The sequence below is a fragment of the Vipera berus genome (assembly GCF_964194415.1).
Source record: "Vipera berus genome assembly, chromosome: 1".
Classification (NCBI taxonomy): Eukaryota; Metazoa; Chordata; class Lepidosauria; order Squamata; family Viperidae; genus Vipera; species Vipera berus.
The window spans coordinates 356847725-356868748 of NC_138202.1; the positions used below are offsets into that span (position 1 = coordinate 356847725).

Genomic DNA, 21024 nt, shown 5'->3' on the forward strand with positions numbered 1-21024 from the left:
AAAGAAGAAATAGAGGAGACATGATAGCAGTCTTCCAGTATTTGAGGGGCTGCCACAAAGAAGAGGAGGGGTCAAGTTGTCTTCCGGGTGAGATTCAAGGTACTGGTAATGGTGTTCAAGGCACTACATGGCATGGGTCCGGAGTAAAAAGAGCCTTGGTGGAGCAGTGGGCTAATGCCTCCTTAAGTAACACCAGCTGCCTGCAATTAGTGCAGGTTCGAGTCCCACCAGGCTCAAGGTTGACTCAGCCTTCCATCCTTCCCAGGTAGGTAAAATGAGGACCCAGATTGTTGGGGGCAATTAAGCTGACTTTGTAATAATGCCGCTTGGGGGGGGGCGAAAGCCCTAATAAGCAGGCATATACATAGAATGAAGGCTACTGCTAAGCACATTGGTTTGTGCTTAAATTGTAAGCCGCCCTGAGTCTTCGGAGAAGGGCGGGAATATAAATGGGATTAAATAAATACCTCAGGGATCACCTGCTGCCGGCATCAACTTCCCTCTGCCGTGTGCGTTCCCACAGAGAGGGCTTCCTCAGGGTGCCACCGGTCAGAGAATGTCGTCTGGTGGCCCCCAGGGGGAGGTCCTTCTCTGTGGGCGCCCCAGATTTATGGAATCGGTTGCCGGTCAAGCTCCGGATGGCGCCCGACCTTCGCTCCTTCCGACGCGATCTGAAGACTCACTTATTCGAACAAGCCGGCCTGGCCTGAAGGGGGATGGGTTGGGATTTTACTGTCGTTTTTAATATATCTATTTATTGTTTTAGCTTGGGCATTGTGTTTAATTCTTTTTTAACTTTTGTATCTTTGTATTTTTATACAGTATGTTTGCCCTGTTCACCGCCCTGAGTCCTTCGGGAGAAGGGCGGTATACAAATAAAATTATTATTATTATTATTATTATTATTATTATTATTATTATTATTATTATTATTATTATTATTATTATTATTATTATTATTATTATTATTATTGTTATCCAAAGCGCCCGAAGGCAGGACAAGAAGCAACGGATGGAAACTGATTCGAGGAGAGAAGCAACCTGGAATTAAGGAGAAATCACCTAGCAGTGAGGACAATTAACCAGTGGAACAGCTTGCCACCAGAAATCGTGGGCGCTGCATCCCTGGAGGTTTTTAAGAAGAGACTGAACAATCGCTTCTCCGAGATGGTCTAGGGTTATATGCTCCTCCTACCCACTCCCACTCCCACCCCCACCCCACCCCCCGGTCTGTGGAAATATTGTCTTCCAAGAAACCGGTCCCTGGTGCCAAAGAGGTTGAGGACCGCTGTCTTGATTCTGAAGTTAGCCATCTTTTGCTAGACGTGAACAGCTAACAGGCCAGCCTCTTAAGAAGAGTAACAGTCTTACACCTGTAGCACACAGAACGGTGCGCCCAGCCTCACCTGCAGCGCGAGAGCCCCCCTTCATGCGCGGCGGAGGGAGGGAGGGAGAGGGGGGCGGAAGCGTGCAAAATTGAAGAGGTGCCTTTTGTCTCCTGGACATCTGGAACCAGTCTTTTTAGGAAGGCAGAGGAAAAAAACTTCAAGGACAAATTCAAACCCTTGTCTTAATTCCCGATGACAGGCTTTGTTGTCTGGGAGCATAGCAGTTTGAATCCATCACAAACAAAAACAAAAGGAATACTATTTCTCTTACTGTGCAAACAAATATTTTCCAACCATGGAAAATCGCTTTCATATGGGGAGGGGGAGGGAGGGAGGGAGGGAGGGAGAGAGAGAGAGAAATGGAAAGGATTAACCAAAAGGGGGGGGGAAGACAAACTTGTACCCAATCATACAAGAAATAACAAAATCAAAACTGGGGGAATCATCAAGAGCAGTAAATTGCCAGTTGTTTAATATATTTCTACCGCAAATGGGTGGGGTGCTGGCAGAGCTGATGTGTGAGGCACATGTCCTCCTTTTGAAAAGTGACAGGAATGTCACGTTATTAATAAAAAAAAGCTGTAAGGCTTCAGATGTGTCGCCAAAGCGCAACTGCTGCACACGAGGAAATGGTGTTGTAATTAAACGCAGCAGGGAAACGTGTTTCTCGGGAGACCCACATTGCCTGGAGGACCCAATCCTAGGCAAGTAAACAATCAAGGCAACTCTTTATTTATCACATTTTGGAACCATCCATCTTCTTCACAGAGGGACCCTAGGCACTGAACACTAATAATAATAACAATAACAACAACAACAATAATAATAATAATAATAATAGTAGTAGTAGTAATAGTGTAATAGTAGTAGTAGTAGTAATAATAATAGTAGTAGTAGTGTAATAGTAGTAGTAGTAGTAGTAATAATAATAATAATAATAATAATAATAATAATAATAATAATAATAATAATAATAATAATAATAATAATAATAATAGAGTTGGAAGGGACCTTGGAGGTCATCTAGTCCAACCCGCGGCTCCAGAGCCGCATGCAGCTCTTTCAGCCATCTCCTGCGGCTCCCAGTCCTCTGCCATGTGCAGTCCAAAAAAAAAACTTCAACCAATCAATTCAAATATGCAGGGTAGGTGCATATCTCACCTTGGCTCCACTCTTAAGTCAAACCCTGTTCTGCGCATGCGCGCATGTACGCACATGTGCACACATTTTTTGCGGCTCCCAGTTTTTCCTTTTGTGAGGGAACTGGTTCCGAGTGGCTCTTTCCCTGTTTCAGGTTGCTGACCCCTGCATGGCTGTCCGTTCTCTTCTTGAAAACTTCCAGTGTTGGAGCATTCACAGCTTCTGGAGGCAGGTTGTTCCACTGGTTAATTGTTCTAACTGTTAGAAAGTTTATCCTTAGTTCTAGGTTGTTTCTCTCCTTGATCGGTTTCCATCCATTGCTTCTTGTCCTGCCTTCAGGGCCTTTGGAAAATAGCTTGACTCCCCCTTCTTTGGGGCAGCCCCTGAGATACTGGAAGACTGCTATCGTGTCCCCCGTCCTTCTCTTCGTTAAACTACACATACCCAATTCCAGCAACCGTTCCTTATACGTTTTAGCCTCCAGTCCCCTAATCATCTTTGTTGCTCTTCTCTGCCCTCTTTCTAGAGTCTCGACATCTTTTTTACATCGTGGTGACCAAAACTAAAATGTTAAAAAGATAAAAACAGTAATAAAAGTTAAAAATTTTACAAAAGAAGCAAGGATGATTAAAACCCTGGGGCTTCCCTATAGAAGATAGAGAAGATATAGAAGAAGGTGGAGAACAACCCACCTCACACATACTGGGGTATGTCTAACGTTCTTCAACACATGTGGAGAAAGACTTCGTGCTGGCAAGAGAAAATGATCTTGATGTGGTGGCCACAAACGTCATTCTGAGTTGCCCACCTCAGGTCACAAAGCCATGTTTTCACACCTTTCCAGAAGGCCAGGAGCGTGAAGCCAGCAGCGGCCAAAAAAGCCCCCAAAGTTATAGACTGCTTTAATAGAAGAATATAATCAAGATATATATATATAATCAAGCTATACATATAATCAAGATATACATATAATCAAGATATACATATAATCAAGATATACATAGAATGAAGGCTACTGCTAAGTTTGTAAAGCCGCCCTGAGTCTTCGGAGAAGGGCGGGATATAAATGGAATTTAAAAGAAAAAAAGATCATGTGAAGTTCTAGTAGCGATTTGCTCACCACAATATAAAAATGATATTGAGACTCTGGAAAGAGTGCAGAGAAGGTGCAACAAAGGTGATTAGGCTAAAACATACGAAGAACGGTTGCAGGAATTGGGTATGTCTAGTTCAATGAAGAGAAGGACGAGGGGGGGACATGATAGCAGCGTTCCAGTATCTCAGGGGCTGCCATAAAGGTTTTCCAAAGCACCAGAAGGCAAGACAAGAAACATTGCATGGAAACTAACCAAGGAAAGAAACTTCCTAACAGTGGGGACAATTAATCAGTGGAATTGCTTGCCTCCAGAAGTTGTGAATGCTCCAACACTGCGAATTTTTAAGAAGAGATTGGGCAGCCCTTTGTCGGAAATGGTATAGGGTTTCCTGCCTGAGCAGGGGGTTGGACTAGATGACCTCCAAGGTCCCTTCCAACTTTCCCTTGTCTGAAATGGTACAGGGCCGTGGTGGTGAACCTATGGCACACCACAGGTGGCACGCTGAGCCCTCTCTGTGGGCATGCGCTCCGTTGCCCCAGTCCTAGGCCTTCAGCTGGGTTTTATAAAGCCTTTTCGCTTTAGGCCTCCGACGCTGTATGGGGGGGAAAAAAAGGTTCAATTAATCAATTTCAACTTCTCAAGGGGAAAAACGAGATCTCGCAAAGTTGGAATTGATTGAACTTTTGAGTCCCACCTAGTCTGCCGTTACCCCCACAGCCACGCCCACCCAATGGGCCACGCCCACCCAGCACCTGACAATACATAAGTGGGTTTTGGGTTGCAGTTTAGGCACTCGGTCTCTAAAAGGTTCGCCATCCCTGGTATAGGGTCTTCTGCTTGAGCAGGGGGTTGGACTAGAAGACCTTCAGGACCCCTTCCCAACTCTATTATTCTGTGTTCTATGTTCTATATTTTTATTTTTATTTTTTTATTTTAATTCCATTTATATCCCGCCCTTCTCCGAAGACTCAGGGCGGCTTACAAGCTTAGCAGTAGCCTTCATTCTATGTATATATGACTGCTTATTAGGGCTTTCACACACCCCCCAAGCGGCATTATTACAAAGTCAGCTTAATTGCCCCCAACAATCTGGGTCCTCATTTTACCTACCTCGGAAGGATGGAAGGCTGAGTCAACCTTGAGCCTGGTGGGATGCGAACCTGCACTAATTGCAGGCAGCTGGTAGCATATAGAGGGGCTGTCACTAAGAACAGAGGGTCTACCACCTATTCTCCAAAGGCCCTGAAGGCAGGACAAGAAGCAACGGATGGAAACTAATCAAGGAGAGAAGCAACGAGGAACTAAGGAGGAATTTCCTGACAGTTAGAACAATTAGCCAGTGGAACAACCTGCCTCCAGAGGTGGTGAATGCTCCAACACTGGAAGTTTTTAAGAAGAGACTGGACAGCCATTTGCCTGAAATGATATAGGGTCTCCTGCTTGAGCAGGGGGCTGGACTAGATGACCTCCCAGGTCCTTTCCAGCTCTATTCTGACTGAGACCGGGTAATCATTTATCTGAAGTAATATTGGGTCTCCTGCTCCCAAGGTCCTCCAAGGTCCCTTCCAACTGTGTTATTCCATGTTCTGTCTTCTCACCTCCAAGGTGGGGGGGGAGGGGAGAGAATGGTACAGAAAGCATGGATAATGACAGAGAAGGCTCTCTTCCTGGACCCTGTCAGTCGGAATCTTTTAGGACAGGGGTGTCAAACTGAATTTCATTGAGGGCCGCATCAGCATTGCGCTTGCCCTCGGGGGGCCGGGTGGGTATGGCCAGGGTGGGCGTGGCCTACTGGGTGGGCGTGGCTAGAGTGCGTATGGCCTACTGGGTGGGCGTGGCCAGCTCTACATCGTTCGCATCAAGGGTGCCTATGGGGGCCTGGGCAGGAGTGGGACAGATCTGAGGGTCTCTGGCAGGAGGAGGGTCTCTGGGCCAGGGCCAAGGCAGTGGGGGCCGTTCCCTCACTCTTTCCAGGATGGCTTCGCGGGCCACGTGAAACCACTTCGCGGGCCGGATCTGGCCCCTGGGCCTTGTGTTTGACATGTCTGTTTTAGAAGTCCACAACATATCTTCCCTGCAAATTTTCTTTATATGAAACTGCTTTAGTCAATTTAATATTTCCATCCCATAATTTTTGCCAGTCTTCCAAATCTATAGAATATCCAAAGTTCTTGTCATTGTATCTTTTTACTTGTTCTTCTTCCATCTTCAAGTTTAGCAGAAATCTGTAAAGCTCCTTAAATCAGGTTTTCGTCTGTTTTTAATAACAGTTGATCAAATTCTATCTGTTCTTTATAAGATCCCATTGCCTTCTGCATCTTTTTCTATCTCTCGCTTGAATTTGCAAATATGGCCACCATGCTGAGTCAATACCTTGTCGATGTTAAGTCTTGTCTGTCTTTCAATTTTCCTTCCGTATCTAGAATAGCTTTGCAGGTAACGACTTTGTCATAGTTAATTCAGTTTGGGTAAGCAAAAGCTTCCATTGTTGAAAGCCACTCAGGTCGTTTAATATAGATTTTCTGCTTTATTCTTTCCCATTCTAAAAGAAGTACATTCCTTATAAAGTGATTTTGGAAGTATCTATGTATTTTACTTTTCTCGTACCATAGAGAGATTAAAGAGAAAGGGGACTCAATTTATTTTTAAAACATGGGATAAATTTTACCAACGGTTAGGAAAACGATCTAGCGAGAAATGAATGTGATATGTTATTTTGAATATACCGGTATATTAGTAAGGAGAATGATGTGCATTGACTAACTGATACCGTTGATGATTTATCATTTAGCATATATATTACAGCTATTTACTGTTATATTAATTAGCCTTAATTGAACCTATGTACCCGGACAATAGTCTGTTTGCTAAAGCTTGAAAATGTTATTGGGGGGCAACCCCAATGTTGTTCCCGACCCCATTCCTACCCCAATCCCAATCCTAATCCCATCCCAAATCCTGATCCTTACCCTGGTTATATCCTCTTCCTAAGCCTATAAAAATTCAATAAAAACTCTTATAAAAACATATCTTCCCTGCCACTGGCCCCTGCTTCTCCTTACACACACCCCACTTCCTTATCCCCTAGCAAGCTGACTTAAGGAAACAAAAAGGATTGCTACTAAAACTTGGACTTGACGGTTTGCAGATGAGCTTTGAAATAAGGGGCCCTTGCAATGCCCCATGGGAATAAAGGTCAAGTACAGAGAGTCCACTCGGCGTAACCTAACTAGGGAGGGTTTTTGACGCTGCAAAAGACAGGCAGGAAAAAAACGTTTTAATTTTTTAAAAAAAAATCATTACTGAGATTATTCCAGTAGGCAACTTTTCAAAGGCTCCGCTGATCAATGGTTGGCGTCTCTGTGGAGTCTTAGAGGCTGACAGCCCTCATAATCCCTTCTAACAAATGTTTTTTGTTTGACTTTGTAATGTACAGTTGGTGAAAATGTTAAGGCAGCTCCAGATTCCAGCATCTTTTGTTCCCTGATGCAAGGCATTGCTTTACAAAACTTTCTCCAGAAAGAAAGTTCTAACCGCCTGGCTGCAGGTGAATTCCTCCTACACCTTGGCCCAAATTCTGCTCACATTTGCTGCTCAGCAGCTTCTCCAATTCTCTGGGGTTGTTGTGACTGTTGTAATGGTGAGGACCGGTTGTAAGTCACTTTTTCCCCGGTGTTGTTAAAAATTCGAATGATTGCTAAAGGAATGGTTGTAAATCCAGAACTCCACGTCTGCTCTCTCCCCCCTCATTTCTGTATTAATGCGTGTTTTAAGCCAGGGGTCCCCAACCCCCGGTCCGTGGACCGGTAGCGGGCCGTGGCATGCCAGCAACCAGCCTGCACAAACAAGCAAAGACCCCATCCGTGGGATGCAGGCAGCGTGCAAAATCACGCACACTCTGGTCCGCAGAAAAACCTCCCTCCATGCAAGCGGTCCCTGGTGCCCAAAAGGTTGGGGGCCTCTAAGCCAGAGGTCCCCAACTTTGGGGGGCACCGGGGACCAGTTCCGTGAAGAAAAGTTTTTTCACAGACCAGAGAGTGTATGGTTTTGTATGCTGCCTGCATCCCACGGATGGGGTCTTTGCTTGTTTGTGCGGACCGGTTGCTGGCACGCCGTGGACCGGGACCGGTCCACAAACCAGGAGTTGGGGACCCCTGCTCTAAGCTACAAGAATGGTGCCAAAGGATCGAGTAAAAAACAAAAAAAAGTCAGATTCACTTAATCACTGTGTGATTCACTTAACAGCAAAGGTTGTAACGTTGGGTGTGGCTCAATTAACAACTGCCTTATTTATAGCAACCTAAATGCCGATCCCAATTGTGGTCGTAAGCCAAGGACTCCCCTAGAGACACAATTCTGCCTTCCTCCCTTTTGACCCAGACAAAGCCTTGGGTCTTAAGAGCAGAACTGATGGGCTCAGAGCTGGCGAAGGCAAAACCTAATTCATGGAATATACTGTACTGATACCGCAAGATGTCAATGCTGCAAACACTGACATGTTTTCGCACTGACAATATAAGAGTCCAGCCCCCTGCTGAAGCAGGAGACCCTATATCATTTCAGACAAATGGCTGTCCAGTTTCTTCTTAAAAACTTCCAGTGTTGGAGCATTCACAACTTCTGGAGGCAGGTTGTTCCACTGGTTAATTGTTCTCACTGTCAGGAAGTTTCTCCTTAGTTCTAGCTTGCTTCTCTCCTTGATGAGTTTCCATCCGTTGCTGTTCTGAACCAGCCTGCTACCGGCCTTGCAATAAGGCAAACCCCTGTTCAAACAGTAGAGACTGGAGAGCGTCTAAGGCTGGAAAGCGTCTGCCAAGATTTATTACTCAAATAACAGAACAAGAAACAAAAACACTGGAACTTGAATCCTCAAACGGAAGGGTTGCTTTCAGCAACCAGCCCTTCCCCAAACACTCCTTTTATTTAGAGCTCAGGGCGTGGCCTCCCTGTGCCTCCTCCCGAGGAGTCCCACAGCCTTTCTCTGTTTGGTCCTGCTCGACTGCCTCCTGCGTCGGGAGTCCTTGAACAGGGCCAGCTGTGGGTCATCATCCTCCGCACTATCGGGCTCACGCAGCTGAGAAGAGGGCCCCGGCTGGGGGCTCTGCGAAGCCTCCAAACCATCATCAGCCGGTTCGTCTTCCACACACTCCTCCTCCCCCTCATCTGAGTCATCCGACACATCTGAGCCGGCTGCCGGACCCACAGGCTGGCCCTGAGTCACAACAGTTGCTTCTTGTCCTGCCTTCAGGTGCGTTGGAGAACAGCTTGACTCCCTCTTCTTTGGGGCAGCCCCTGAGATACTGGAAGACTGCTATCATGTCACCCCCGGTCCTTCTTTTCTCTAGATTAGCCATACTGAATTCCTGCAACCGTTCTTCATATGTTTTTCTCTCCAGGCCTTTAATCATCTGAGTTGCTCTTCTTTGCACTTTTCCCCCAAAGTCTCAACCTCTTTTTTGTATTGTGTCCACCAAAACTGGACCCAGGATTCCAGATCTGGCCTTACTAAGGCTTCATAAAGCGGTATTACCAGTAAAACCTGTATGATTTTGCTTGTCAGAAGATGGCAAAAGGTGATCACATGACCCCAGGCACTGCAACCGTCATAAATACGAGCCGGTTGCCAAGCCTCCGAATTTTGATCGCATGACTATGGGGCTGTTGCAACAGTGATAAGCGTGAAAAACAATCATCGGTCACATTTTTCAGGCCATTGTAACTTCAAGTGGTCACTAAACTAATGGTTGAAAGTCACCTTTTATCTTCCTTTCTCTGTTTCTGAAAATAGGGACAGCAATTACATCTAATGTTTCAAGAGTTCTCAGGGCTAGTATGTAAGGATTCTGTCAGAACATCATCTATCTCCTTCGGGACCCTAGGACAGGGCTTTTCAACCAGTGGTACAGGTACCACTGGATTCGCGGCTCAATTTTGAAGACCATATAGGAGCCGTGACCAGGGGGGCTTTTGCCCAGGTTCGCCTGGTGCGCCAGTTGCGACCCTACCTGGACCGAGATGCCCTACGCACAGTCACTCATGCACTCGTGACCTCCCGTTTAGACTACTGCAACGCTCTCTACATGGGGCTGCCCTTGAGGACCACCCGGAGGCTTCAGCTGGTGCAGAATGCAGCCGCGCGAGTCGTGATGGGGGGTCTCCCGATACTCCCATGTAACACCAATACTCCGTGAGCTGCATTGGCTTCCGGTTGCCCTTCGGGTGAGATTCAAGGTGCTGGTGATGACCTATAAAGCCCTAAATGGCTTGGGTCCGGGATATCTGAGGGAACACCTGCTGCCGGCATCAGGCTCCCTTCGTCCTGTGCGCTCCCACAGGGAGGGTCTTCTCAGGGTGCCTCCGGTTAAAGATTGCCGGCGGGTAACACCCAGGGGTAGGGCCTTCTCAGTGGGGGCGCCTGCCCTTTGGAACCAGCTGCCTGCGGAGCTTAGGACTGCCCCCGACCTCTGTTCATTCCACCGGGACCTGAAGACCTGGCTCTTCGAGCTCTCTGGCCCAGGCTGAGAATTTTTAAATTTTTAATTTTAACTGGGTTTTTATTTTTTCTCAGGGTTTCATTTAATCTTTTTTAATTTGTTTTAACTTTTGTATTGATTTTCTTTTAAATACCCTGTAAACCGCCCTGAGTCCTTCGGGAAAGGGCGGTATATAAATTAAATAAATAAATAAATAAAATAAAATACCACCTGGGGTACATTGGCACCTGGCAGGTGGTACGTGGCCATCCTAGAAAAGTGGTAGCGGGGGAGGGGAATGAGCTGAACCGGTGGCAGCACCACACAAGCCTGAGCAAGAGACGGCTGGAGCTGCAGGGCTATCAGGGCTCAGCGGAAGCGCCAGGATCAGCACCAGGATCCAGCTGGAGCTCAGCGCTGATCCTGGCATTTCTGCTGAGCCCGGAAGAAGCGCCAGTCAGCTGAAAGGTCGCAGCATCTCCAGGGTCTTGTGATTTACATTCAGATGCTTGGCAACTGATTCAGATTTATGATGGTCACAATGTCCCAGGGTCATGTGAAGTGACCAAAACCTGCTGCAACCACCCAGCAGATGGGGGGGGGGAAATAAAAACCAAACACCCCCCCACCCCACCCCCGCTGCCAATCCTCAACAGAAATGCTCACAGCAATGAAAACCTCGGACAGGAGGAAGAGCACCGCCGGGCGGGCAGGCAGGCGTCTTGCTCGGCTGTGGCTTGGGGGGCCCTTTTTTCAGTGCCATTGTAACTTCGAACAGTCACTAAGTGAACTATTGTAAGTCGAGGACTACCGTACTTCACTTTTTTCCTTTTTTTTTTTTTTTGGTCATCAAGTTTTTGACACCTTGCTAGGCGACTGGTGGTACCCGGATGTTGCCATATCCTAAAAGTGGTACAATGGGTGAAAAGGTTGAAAAGCCCTGCCCTAGGAAGAGAGATCCCCAATCTTTTGGGCACCACCAGGGACCGGTTCCGTGGAGAGTTTTTCCCGTGGACTGGAGGGGTCGTGGTTTTGAGTGCTGCCTGCATCTCACGGATGGGGCTTTGCTTGTTTGTGCAGACTGGTTGCTAGCGTGTCGCAGCCCGGTACTGGTCCACGGACCCGGGGTTGGGGACCATTGCCCCTAGGATGCAATCTGTCTTGTCCTGGTGGTTCAAAGTCATCTGCTTCTGTTGATCAAAAGTAAAGGAATATTCCCTGACTATATTTCTATCAGTTGCAAACGACAACCTTGCTCTCGCTACAATTTCCCGACAGTCCTCGACTTACAACAGTTCATTAAATGACCGCTCGAAGTTACAATGGTGATGGGGAAAAAAAGTGACTTCGGACCGTTTTTGACACGACCGTTGCAGGTCACACGATCAAAATCCAGCCGTTTGGCAGTTGGCTCGTATTTATGATGGTTGCAGCGTCCTGGTGGGGGAGGCGGGAGGGGTGTCACGTGATCCCCTTTTGCGACCTTCTGACCAGCAAAGCCAATGGGGAAGCCGGATTCACTTAACGACCATGCTGCTAACTGAACAACTGCAGTGATCCACTTCGCAACTGCGTCAAAAAAAAAAGTCATAAAATGGGGGCAGCAAACTTCTCGCTTAGCAACAGAAATTTCGGTCTCAAGTGTGGTTGTAGGTCGAGGGCTGCCTATGTTCATAAGTTTTGCTGGAGAAAAGGGATCTAAAAGAGCAGTGCAGCACAGGAAGTCCTCAACTACCACTAGGACCAGAATTTCCATTGCTAGGCAAGGTGGTCGCTAAGCGAGTCAGACCTGACGTTGTGAGCCTTTGCTATCATGTTGGCTAAGCAAATCACTGCAGTCATTAAGCAAATCCAGCTTCCACCCTTGATTTTGCTTGTTGGAAGCCAGATGGGAAGGTCAGAAACGGCGATCATGTGACCCCCAGATGCTGCGATGATCGACAAATACGCGCCAGTTGCCAAGCTTTCCACTTTTGATCACGTGACCTCAGGGTTGCTGCAACGTGTGAAAAACAGGCGTAAGTCACTTTTTTTTTCAGTGCCACTGTTAACTCTGAACAGTCACTAAACCGCTGAACGGTTACTAAACTAAATGGTCGTAAGTTGTGGGCTACCCGGAGTTAGCTTTTCTGTTAGTATTTTGGAACGTATTTAGTATTTTGATCAACTACTAGTATGAGGTTTTTTTTTCTTTTCTTTTGAATACAACACTCCATTTAGTGACTGTTCAAAGTCACACTAAAAAAAATATGACTTGCAACCGTTCTTCACGCTTACGGCCCTCCTTGCAGCATCCTCGTGCTCACATGATCAGAATTCGGACACGTGGAAAGTGACTCATATTTATTATTATTATTATTATTATTATTATTATTATTATTATTATTATTATTATTATTATTATTATTATTATTATTATTATTATTATTATTATTATTAATTTTATTTGTATACCGCCCTTCTCCCGAAGGACTCAGGGCGGTGAACAGGGCAATACATGTTAAAAGACAAAATACAAAAATTAAAAGAGATTAAACAAATGCCCACAACTCTTACAATAGATTAAAACACATTAAAAATAATAAAAACCCAACCCCATCCCATCAGGCCAGGCCAGCTTGTTCGAAGAGATACGTCTTTAGATCGCGCCGGAAGGAGCGCAGCTCGGGCGCCATCCGGAGCTCAACCGGAAGACGGTTCCATAAATCCGGCGCGCCCACATTTATGACGGTCACAATGCCCTGGGATCACGGGATCCCGTTTTGCGACCTTCTGACAAGCAAAGTCAATGGGGGAAAGCCGGATTCGCTTAACAACCATGTTCCTAACTTAACAACAGCAGTGATTTACTTAACAACTGTGGCAACAACAAAAAAAGATCATAAAATGGGGCAAAATTCACTTCACAACTGTCTCGCTTAGCAACAATAATTTGGGGCTCAATTGTGGCTGTTAAGTTGAGGGCTACTTGCATAGGGTTTTTATATTGTAGAACTACACAATCCGGCCTTTAATTCAGCCCTGGCAGTTCAACGAGCTGTTCTGCACAACGCAGAAGTAATAAGTAAACATTTCTCACGCCTCAGCAATGCCCGTTTTGATCAGGCTTCATTCGGCTCCACATGCTTTCTTATGACATAGCTCTCCACATAGGAGGAGGAGGAGGAGGAAAGGAGGACGGGAGGGGGGAGGGAAAACAAGCAAAAACGTAATTATAGCAAAAAAAAAAATCCCACGTTTCCAACTCATAAATCATACCCTTTACGGTTTGTCTGATTTCACTGCACAAACACACAATTTTGTTTCTTGTTTAAAGAGGGCTTTTAACCTTCCCACCCACACTTTCCTTTCAAAAAAAAAAAAAGCTTCTCTTCTCGTGTTTTATAGATTAACACAACTGCACTTCAAAAAAAAAAACTCATCCGGAGCTGTTCTTCTGCCCCAGCCGTTAACAGAGAATCCTTTTGAAGCACATCTAAATGGGATACTCCATTTGCAAGTAACACTTTGGTAGTCAAAAGATCTGACTCAGAAGGGATTTTAATGCAAAAAACCACTCAGACTGGAAAGAGACACGCCGTCAGAAACGAAAGGGGCCGAGAAGTGTTTCCAAGTCCCATGTAACACCATTACGCAGGGTGTCGGCTTAGGAACTGTCATAAACACTTCATAATCACTCAGACACAAACTGGGTTGCCTGGAGCGCATTCGGCTTATGAAGTGCTGAATAGGTGTCCAGCTGAATGGAGAGCCAAAGTACAACACTCCAGATAAAAGTGAGTTTCGGCGTGGGACTTTAACACACGATACGGGGAGGGCGGCAGCTTGGCAGACATTTCCAAAGAGGGCCGGGGAGGAGGGGGGGGAAAATATTTCTAAATATAGAAATGTTAAGATGGAGGTAGCACAAGGCGGTTAAAGAGCACCATGACACAGGGGCGTGCTCTTGACTCTTATCGTTTGGGAAGAGGAGCAGACTTCATGGGTGACTTCTTTTTTTTTGTCCCCCTATACCTGAAAAGGGACGCGGTGGCTCAGTGGGTTAGGATGCTGAGCTTGTCGATCAGAAGGTCGGCAGTTTGGCGGGTCGAATCCCGAGTGCCGCGTAGCAGAGTGAGCGCCTGTTACTTGTCCCAGCTTCTGCCAACCTAGCAGTTTGAAAGCACGTAAAAATGCAAGTAGAAAAATAGGGACCACTCCGGTGGGAAGGTAACAGCGTTCCGTGCGCCTTTGTCATCTAGTCATGCCGGCCACATGACCACGGAGACGTCCTCGGACAAGCGCTGGCTCTTCGGCTTTAAAACGGAGATGAGCACCGGCCCCTAGAGTTGGAAACGACTAGCACGCATGTGCAGGGGAACCTTTACCTTTACCTATACCTGAAAACTGTCTGGGCTAAAGCACTCAGAGACAGAGATAGAGGGATACAATCAAGATCACGCGAAGTGTTAATCCCACTTTACGAGGCCTCAGTAAGGCCACTCTTGGAACACTGCATCCAGTTTTGGTCACCACGATGTAAAAAAGATGCTGAGATTCTAGAAAGAGTGCAGAGAAGAGCAACAAAGATCATTAGGGGACTGGAGGCTAAACCATATAGGGAACGGTTGCGGGACCTGGGTACGTCTGGTCTAACGAAGAGAAGGACGAGGGGGGACATGATAGCAGTGTTCCAATATCTGAGGGGCTGCCAGAAGGAAAAGGGGGTCAACCCATTCTCCAAAGCACCCGAAGGCAGGGCAAGAAGCAACAGATGGAAACTAACCAAGGAGGCAAGCAGTCTAGAACAAGGGGGAAATTTTATAACAACTGGAACAATTAATCAGGGGAATGACTTGCCTCCAGAAATTGTGGGCACTCCCAAACGCTGGAGGCTTTCAAGAAAAGATTGGACAGCCATTTGTCTGAAATGGTATCGGGTTTCCTGCCTGAACAGGGGGTTGGACTAGATGATCTCCAAGGTCCCTTCCAACTCTGTTATTATTCTGTTACGGTGTTCATAAAATGACTTGCTCGCAAAGCAAAACCATGTTCACTTCAATTACTGGGTGCTGTTGTTCAAAGGAGATTCCGAGGCCCATAGAAAGTTTGCGGAGGATGCTGCTAAAACTCCCCTGACTTTAAAAAGTACAAAGTTTTCCTCGACTTACTATCGTTTGTTTAGCGAATATTCAAAGTTACAACAGCACTGAAAAAAGAAGGACTTATGATTGGCCCTGGCACTTACAACCAAGGCAGCATCCCCATGATCACGGGATCAGAATTCAGGTTTTTGGCCACGGGCATGTATTTATGACAGTTGCAGCATTCTGGGGTCACATGATCGCCATTTGCGACCTTCCCAGCAAGCTTCTGACTAAGCAAAGTCAAAGGGGAGAAGCTGGATTTGCTTAACGACTGCAGGGCTCACTTAACAACTGCAATCATTAGCTTAACAACCAGGGCCAAAGAAAGGTTGTAAAAGCAGACACGGCTCACTTTGCTTAGCAGTGGAAATTTGGGGCCCAATTGTGATCGTAAGTTGAGGAATTGGGTACGTCTAGTTTAATGAAGAGAAGGATTAGGGGTGACATGATACTACGTCTTCTAATATCTCAGGGGCTGCCCCAAAGAAGAGGGAGTCAAGCTATTCTCCAAAGCGCCCGAAGGCAGGACAAGAAGCAACGGATAGGAACTAACCAAGGAGAGAAGCAACCTGGAACTAAGGAGAAACTTCCTGACAGTGAGAACATTAACCAGTGGAACAACCTGCCTCCAGAAGTTGTGAATGCTCCATCACTGGAGGTTTTTAAGAAGAGACTGGACAGCCATTTGTCTGAAATGTTATAGGGTTTCCTGCCTGAGCAGGGGGTTGGACTAGATGACCTCCAAGGTCCCTTCCAACTTTATTATTATATAAAACGTTTATTCATCAAGCATAAAACTCAGTCAATTGAACACTCAAATTATTATTATTGTTGTTGTTGTTGTTGTTATTATCCATATACCAAGGACGTCTGCAGTTTCTTAGAACTTATCCCAAAGGCAACTAAGACTTTCTTGGTGGTGGTTTTTCCCCCTGAAAATGTTTCGCTTCTCATCCAAGGAGCTCCTCCAGTTTTGAAGGAGCAGAGAACCGAAAAAGCTTCTTGTATGAGAAGCGCCACGTTCTCAAGGGGGGGGGGAACCTAACAAACCAAGAAAGTTCAGTTGTCTTTTGAAAAGCACCCCTGGGGCAGCCATCCGTGATCTAGATCTGGGGTGTCAAACTCGCAAGTCAAGGGGACACGCGTCGCGACATATCACGACTATTTTTGCCACCGTCGGCAATGAGGTGGGCGCAGGTTTCGCCGTGACGCATCCAGCCCGCAGGCTGGCAGTTTGACACCCCTGATCTAGATGATTGGGAATCTCCACAGACATCCTCAGAGCTTACTAGATTAGCAGTACAGATGTGTGAGGCCCAACCGGTGTGAATAAACCTCTTTCCTACCTGAAGGGAGGCAAGCAGTTCAAGAGTTTCCCTTAAAAAACATAGTCACAACAGGGAGTAGGGTAGGGCTACCTAAATCCAACTCTCCACCTAATCTACTCTATGAAGGGGAGAGATCCCCACAATTCTTCACAACCGGCAAGCGTTCTCCTAAGCCAGGGGTAGGCAACCTTGGCTCTTTTAGGACTCGTGGACTTCAACTCCCAGAATTCCTGAGCCAGCATGGGGAATTATAGCCCCTTCATGACTCGTGGACTTCAACTCCCAGAATTCCTGAGCCAGCCATGCTGAGGGGAAAGGGAGAGGTTTCCACGCTGAGCCATGCCGGCTCAGGAATTCTGGGAGTTGTAGTCCACGAGTCATAAAAGAGCCAAGGTTGCCTACCCCTGAATTAGGGTAATAGACTTCAACTCCCAGAATTCCTGAGCCAGCATGGGGGAACTATGGTCCCTTCATGACTCATGGACTTCAACTCCCAGAATTCCTGAGCCGTCCTGGCTCAGCATGGCAACCTCTCCCTTTCTCCTCAGCATGGCTGGCTCAGGAATTCTGGGAGTTGAAGTCCACGAGTCACCAAAGAGCCAAGGTTGCCTACCCCTGTCCTAAGGGCAGGATTGGATGGGTGGGGGTGGGCAACAGGAGGGCACAAGAGGGCACTGCGCGGTTACTTTGAGTAACCACTGATAACGCAAAATCTCCTGCCGGTTTCTTTTGTTCCCCCTTCAGCACTTCATGAGTGAACCACAGTTACTGAAACAGACAATCTTGCTCAATACGTGAGCGGCACCTACTGCTCATTTTGCAGAAATGACAGCTGGCAGGAGAGGGGGGAAATTTTTTTTTTAAAGGAGGGAAACTCGTGTCATCTATGGAGTCTTAAAGTACTTTGTCTGTAAACATATACGCATAATTCTGTATTTATTTATTTACATTTGTCATGTTTATGTAGTGTATATCGGAGGTGGTGAATGCAACAAAATTTCATTTTAATGTATGCCGATTATTGTACATTGTAAAGTGACAATAAAGTTATTATTGTCATTATTATAAAGTTATTATTATAAAGTTATAACTTTATAATAAGTTATTATAAAGTTATGTTTCTATTGTATTCTATTCTATTCCATTCCATTCTTTCATTATTCTATTCTATTCTATTCTATTCTATTCTATTCTATTCTATTCTATTAATAAAGATTCTATTCTAATATTATTCTATTCTATTCTATTCTTAATAAAATTTCTATTACATTCTATTCTAATATTATTCTATTCTAATATTCTATTCTATTCTAATATTATTCTCTTCTATTCCGTTCTTTCATTATTCTATTCTATTCTATTCTAGTCTTCCACTTACAAACGTTCATTTAGCAGCCCTTTGAAATTACAGCACCACCGGAAAAAAAGAAAGTGGCTTACAATGGGTCCTCACACTTACACACCCACACCCACAAACTATTTCAACGTTCCCCATGGTCAAGTGATCAAAATTTGGGCACTTGAAGCAATCGGTATGTATTTACGATGGTTGGAGTGTCCTGGATTCATGTGATTCGCATTTACGACCTTCCCAGTTGGCTCCCAACAAGCAAAAGTCAATGGGGGAAGCGGGATTCGTTTGATGACCATGTGATTCACGTAACTGCCATGATTCACTCAACCATCACCACAAAAAAGGATTGTAAAAAATCAGGTGCGATTCACCTAACAACTGCCTTGCTTAGCTACAGGAACAGTGGTTCCAACTGTGGTCATAAGTCAAGGACTGTAATCCAGTTTTCCTGAATGTCAGGGTCTGATCTCACATAAAATGGCTTTTATGCCAGGACAGAAAATTATCAGCAGCAGCATCTGTTACGTAAGTAGGAAGAGGTTATGAATCAGACTTGAATTGGGGAAATCCTCCTAAATACTCAGACTTTGTAAAAATAAGCCAAGGAAGTTATTTTTACACCAGATCCATTTAGGTATCTACCACATCCTGTATTAATTGGCAGTGGTTCTGCAGGATCCCAAGATGACAACTTGCTCCCCTTCCTTAGAGGTGACATGATAGCAGCCTTCCAGTATCTCAGGGGCTGCCCCAAAGAAGAGGGAGTCAAGCTATTCTCCAAAGCAGCTGAAGGCAGGGCAAGAAGCAACGGATGGAAACTCATCCAGGAGAGAAGCAACCTGGAATTAAGGATGGATTGTCTGACAGTGAGAACAAAGAGGAATGGCTTCCTTCAGAAGCTATGGATGCTCCATCACTGGGCAGACTGGACAACCATTTGCCTGAAACGGTACAGGGCCTCTTGCTGGAGTAGGGGGTTGGTCTAGAAGATCTTCAAGGTCCCTTCCAACTCTGTTATCCTTTAAGATCTCATTACAATCCTTTTCTCTGGAGAGGCTTATGATCCAAGCTGGGGTTTCTGCACAAAATGTGTCCTCTTGCCATTCAGAGGAGCAGGAAACATCTCCAGGGCTACTTATTCTTTCTTTAATCAGAAAAGAAAGACATAGGGGAAAAAATGCAGCTTTATGACCTTCACCTCAGAGGATAGAATTTATTATACTCCCTCACTGAAATTCTGCTGCCTTCCTTTTTTTGCTCCTCATAAACGCACACAGACCTTCTGCCAGGCGACTGAATATTAACGCAATCTGAGACGGATCAAGGGGTGTCCCAGGAACCCCTTTGTACCAAGTAGCCATGAGTTAACTCACAGGTATGCTCCATATCTGTATCCCATCGCTGTAGCCGATGGTGAGCAGAAGAGGAGGTTCGTTCCCAGTGCCGTGCATTTCGTGCAACTCCACGTTCCTTAGGGTATCTGAAAAACAAACCAGAAAAAGAAATCCAAAGTTCAGCAGCAGCAGACTAGGACAAGGCTTCCACGGAGTCCGAAGAGCTGGCACGGATAACAGAACGGATAGCAGAGTTGAAAGGGACCTTGGAGGCCTTCTAGTCCAACCCCCCTGCTCACGGATAGTGGGAAACAAAGATGAAATATTCCATTATCCCGTGTCATATCACTGATAAAAAGGTAAAGGTTCCCCCGCACATGTGTGCTAGTCGTTTCTGACTCTAGGGGCCGGTGCTCATCTCCGTTTCAAAGCCGAAGAGCCAGCGCTTGTCCGAGGACATCTCCGTGGTCACGTGGCCGGCATGACTAGACGCCAAAGGCGCACGGAACGCTGTTACCTTCCCACCGGAGTGGTCCCTATTTTTCTACTTGCATTTTTACGTGCTTTCGAACTGCTAGGTGGGCAGAAGCTGGGACGAGTAACAGGCGCTCACTCTGCTACGCGGCACTCGGGATTCGACCTGCCAAACTGCCGACCTTCTGATCGACAAGCTCAGCGTCCTAACCCACTGAGCCACCGCGTCCCTCCATATCACTGATATGTTCCTGCTAAAAGGCTTTCTTCGCCCATTAACAAAAGCTGTGCGCAAACAAGAGCAGTCAAGCAACTGGGAGCTCTGATGAACTTTTGAGCACCCAGTAAGAAATCTCTTGAGTGGTGGTGACATTTCAAGGGGATGGAGGGCAATCCAGGTGGTCCCTGAACTGAGCCCAGAATTTATGTTGTTAAGTGAGACACTTAGTGAGTTTTGCCCCATTTTTACGACTTTCCTTGCCGCAGGAGTTAAGTGAATCACTGCAGCTGTTAAATTAGGAACATGGCTTGTGAAGTGAATCTGGCTTCCCCATTGACTGATCACATGACCCCCGAGACACTGCAACCGTCATAAATATAAACCAGTTGTCAAGCAACCGAATGTAAATGATGTGACCATGGGGCTGCTGTAACGGGCATAAGTGTGAAGAATGGTCATAACTCAATTTTTTCAGTGCCGTTGTAACTTCAGTCACTAAATGAACTGTTGTAAGTGGAGGACTACCTGTAATTGTCTCTTAAGGGCCTTTGTGATAGATAGAGAGAGAGAGAGAGAGAGAGAGAGAGAGAGAGAGAGAGAGAGAGAGAGAGAGAGAGAGAGAGAGAGAGAGAGAGAGAGAGATGGATGGGTAGGGAGGTAGTTAGGTAGATGTGGGCATATAGAAAGATAGATAGGTAGATAGATAGATAGATAGATAGATAGATAGATAGATAGATAGATAGATAGACAGACAGGCAGATAGATATGGATGGGTAGGGAGGGAGGTAGATGTGGGCATATAGGTAGATAGATAGGTAGATAGATAGATGATAGATAGATAGATAGATAGATAGATAGATAGATAGATAGATAGATAGATAGATAGATAGACAGACAGACAGACAGACAGGCAGGCAGATAGATATGGATGGGTAGGGAGGGAGGGAGGTAGATGTGGGCATATAGAAAGATAGATAGGTAGATAGATAGATAGATAGATAGATAGATAGATAGATAGATAGATAGATAGATAGATAGATAGATAGATAGATAGATAGATAGATAGATAGATAGACAGACAGACAGACAG

At 45.8% G+C, this 21024-nt stretch overlaps 1 protein-coding gene across 1 annotated transcript in view; it reads right to left on the reverse strand.

Moving 5' to 3' along the window:
• BCAS3 (BCAS3 microtubule associated cell migration factor) overlaps positions 1–21024 on the reverse strand; it is a 720894-nt gene that overhangs the window by 682047 nt on the left and 17823 nt on the right. The window contains exon 6 of the mRNA XM_081346686.1: positions 19280–19386. Coding sequence (XP_081202812.1) covers positions 19280–19386 — 107 coding nt within the window. The remainder of the gene's footprint in view (positions 1–19279; positions 19387–21024) is intronic.